The 4,020-nt window shown below is 30.0% G+C and overlaps 2 protein-coding genes across 2 annotated transcripts in view; one reads left to right on the forward strand and one right to left on the reverse strand.

The window, feature by feature from the left end:
- The window catches only part of LOC107452389 (zonadhesin-like), a 547,551-nt gene that overhangs the window by 14,380 nt on the left and 529,151 nt on the right, over window positions 1–4,020 (reverse strand). The gene's annotated exons all lie outside the window — the stretch shown is intronic.
- The window catches only part of LOC122272532 (tenascin-like), a gene marked incomplete at its 5' end in the record, with an annotated part of 6,062 nt that continues 3,012 nt past the window's right edge, over window positions 971–4,020 (forward strand). The window contains 3 exon segments of the mRNA XM_043056327.2: window positions 971–1,150; window positions 2,578–2,763; window positions 3,609–3,794. Coding sequence (XP_042912261.2) covers window positions 971–1,150; window positions 2,578–2,763; window positions 3,609–3,794 — 552 coding nt within the window.

Here is a 4,020-nt window from a genome sequence, read left to right on the forward strand (position 1 = left end):
CAAATTATCTCTAATTTCTGAAACAGTCTTGGTTCAAGTACCTGAATCACGGTTTATGACAACAGCCTGGGTAGCTGCCTTAGACTGTAAAAGTAAACTATTTCTATCTAAGCACTGAAAAAAGGTTGAATTTGCTGCATGCTTATGGACACAGAAATAATGTAAACACGTGTTAGTGGTAAGTGGCGAAAATGTGCTGGATATTCATAGCAATTGTGATAAACCTCATGGATATATCTTCAAACTTAAAAAAATAAATATATAAAATTAAAAAAAATAATAATAAATCTGTTTTTCGTTTTGCTTCAAGTTTTGCATACTTTGTTGAAAAGAAGAGATAGGATAACGAAAAAATTTTTTTAATAACTCATAAAGTAGTTTTGTTGTCATTGATTAACTTTTTTTACTAAAAATAAATACCTGTACCGCGTCTTGGTTCATATGAAATAATTATGAAATTACATCACATAAGATTAATCGTAGTAAAAAAAAAACTGTTTTCGAATCCAGGCAAGTGGGAAAACGTAGAATCGACGCCACATTTGACTTGCGTGTGTCGGAGACAATGTTGATATGTGCATTATTGTGGGACTGTGGGAGTATACAAACCTTAAGAACTTAGAGCATATTTATAAATTTCTACTTTAAAAAAAAATATGTTTAGTGTCCCAACATTAAATTAAGCAAATTGATTGTACTTTTACTCTTTTAACAAACATCTTATTTTGTAACTTTCAATGGAATTTAATTATAGAAAATTAATTCCTTTTTGATGTGCCATGCTTAAAATTTATATCTGAAAATTATTTTCCAGTTATTTAAATCCGTGATTCTATTTATAATTTGGAAAATATTTCTGCATAAAAAAGCAGAAAATTGCATTTAGCTTCATTTTGTCCTTTTTGATATCCTCTAAAATAATATATTATTTATTTAATGTCACATTGATTCTCTAAACTTGTTTTCTCAGCACCATCTTGTGGTAAACACGAAGTTTACGATTATTGCGGCTCCGCATGTCCCAAAACTTGTGCTAACTTAGGAAAAGGTCAAGTTTGCTCTTTCCGATGTGTCAAGGGTTGTTTTTGTGAAGAAGGATTAGTTAGAAATGACAAGGGTGAATGTGTACATCCAGAAAAATGTCCAAAACGTAAGACAGTTTTAAAGGTTTAAAATTTAATACATAATTTATTGTAGAATCTAATTTTTATTGCAGTTTTCGAATTAATTAATATGGTGTACTCGAATATTATGAGTGCGTGGGGATGAGGAGCATTCGACCATGTCAACCGTCATCTATGAAAAGGTACCCCGACATAGAGTCGAGTTAACATGTCTTATATACTAGTGAATTGTAGTTGTAATTTTGTAGTGATAGATACGCTACAGTACTCTCCCACTAGAATTATAGCTATGATAGAATTCGATGAATGGATGCCACTAGTTGATTCATTGCTGTTTTGTGCGAAGCCGGGAGAGCTGTATTAAGATCACCGTATTTTTTTGAGTGCTGAATGTGAGAGGTGTATTAACTTCACGGTTGTAGTCGCTCCTGTGTTGCCGTTAGCAGTCGAGTGTATGCAAGCCAACGTTGTGTGTGATCGAGATGAGACTGAGTAGCAACTGCGTGAGGAGGTGGATAATGATGCAGTCACAAGTAGCAAGTCAACTGTTCAATGTGGACCATCCAACGAAGTAGACGTTACTGCCGATGTAGGCGTATCCAGATCAAAGTGGGCGTTTTTGCCAAGGTAGGCGTGTTCACATCACGTCCGAAGGTCACCAATGTGGGGATGAGGAGTATTCGACCATGTCAACCGTCATCTATGAAAAGGTACCCCGACATAGAGTCGAGTTAACATGTCTTATATACTAGTGAATTGTAGTTGTAATTTTGTAGTGATGGATACGCTACAAGTGAAACTTATTTTTATTATAGTTAGTTTCATTATAATCTCGGAAAAAGGTGTAATTCATTTCTTTGCAGGCGGCAAAAAAGAAAAATAATATGTTTGTCAGTTTCAAGGCAAATATCTGTAAGATATTATTAACAAGTGTGATAAGCTTTCTGGAACTAAACTGAAACTTCAGAAAATAAACACATGGAAATATAACATAATAAAAAACGTAACATAATAAAAAACATAACTTAATAAAAAAACTTAACATAATAAGAATCGTAACTTAAAAAAACACATAATCAAATATGAATATATTTGTTTTTTTATTTGAAAATTCTATATATTTTTCACGAAAAACTAAGCTTTCGGAAAATAACTATAAATGTTGAACTAAATATTTAAAAATTTCAAATTGTTTAAAACATCTGCTTAATTTCTAACCATTGAATAGAATGTCGGAAATGTTTTCAACAAACAGCTTAGTTTGTAACTTTTAATGGCTACTAATTTGGAAAATTAATTTATATTTGATTCGCTATGTTTAAATGCTGAATTTCGAAATCCTTTGAATTTTATTTAAATCTGTAAGTGTGTTTAGGCTTAGGAGAATATTTCTGCAAAAAATATATTATTTCTTTTTTTTTGTTATATTATTTCTCTAAACTTGTTTTTTCAGCACCATCTAAGACTTGTGGTAAACACGAAGTTTATACTGAATGCGGTTCTGCATGTCCCAAAACTTGTGCCAACTTAGGAAAAGATCAAGTCTGCACTGCACAGTGTGTCGAAGGTTGTTTCTGTCGAAAAGGATTAGTTAGAAATGAGAAGGGTAAATGTGTACACCCAAAAAAATGTCCAAAACGTAAGACAGTTTTAAACTTTTCAAACTTAATTTTTTTTTTTTTGTAGAATCTTATTTTTATTGTAGTGTGTGAGGTAATTGTCTTTGTGTACTCGAATCTTATGTGTGAATCTTAGTTTTATTGAAGTTAATTTCTATATAATCTCGGAAAAAAGTTAAATTCGCTTTTTTTTTGCTAGTGGCAACGAAGATAAAATAATGTATGTGTCAGTTGTAAGAGGCAAGCATATGTAAAATGTTATTTACAATTATGATAAGCTTTCTGGGTCGAATCTGAAACATTAAAAAATAACACAGAACATATATAACATAATAAAAATCATGATATAATAAAAATTTAATATAATAAAAAACATAACATAATAGAAAAATAATATACTAAAAATCATAACAGAAAAACACATAATCAAATATGACTACGTTGTTTTTATTTTGAAAGTTCTGAATATTTTTAAGGAAAAATAAGCTATCGAAAAGCAATGATAAATGTTGAATTAAATATTTAAAATTTCAAACTGTTTAAAAGATATGTTTCATTTTCGAAAATTGAATGGAATTTCGGATCTTTACTTCTACAATGCTCTTATTTTGCAACGATTTGTGTACACGAAGTGCGAAAAAAAATTTATATTTAATATGCCATGTTTAAATGTAAGATTATAGTTGAAAACATTTTCTATGTTATTTAAATCTGTGATTGTGCTTAGATTTAAAGAAATATTTCTGTATTAATGTTCAGAAAATTGAAACTTAGATTATATTTAGCTTTATTATGTAATTTTTATTAGTTTCTAAGAAATGTAATTTTTCTATTTCTTGATATATTAATTTTCTCATTTTTTTAGCTAAATCAAATACTTGCGGTAAACACGAAGTTTATAATGAATGCGGCTCCGCATGTCCCGAAACTTGTGACAACTTAGGAAAAGATCAAGTCTGCACTAAGCAGTGCGTCAAAGGTTGTTTCTGTCGAAAGGGATTAGTTAGAAATGATAGGGGTGAATGTATATGCCCAAAAAAATGTCCAAAACGTAAGACAATATTGATTTATTTATATATTTTTGAAATTTTTAAATTGATTTATTGTTTACAACACCATTTTTTTTTAAATGGAAGAGTTACTAGAAAAAGACTAACTTAAGCGAGAGAAAAAATTCCATTTCTGGTAGTCATTTTATACTTCAATGATAGATTCAATAATGTCACTTTCGGGTTACTGCAACTTTTGTTTACCTTTTGTTGTTGGTTCTTGATTTG

This window comes from Parasteatoda tepidariorum, chromosome 4 (assembly GCF_043381705.1).
Source record: "Parasteatoda tepidariorum isolate YZ-2023 chromosome 4, CAS_Ptep_4.0, whole genome shotgun sequence".
NCBI lineage: Eukaryota > Metazoa > Arthropoda > Arachnida > Araneae > Theridiidae > Parasteatoda > Parasteatoda tepidariorum.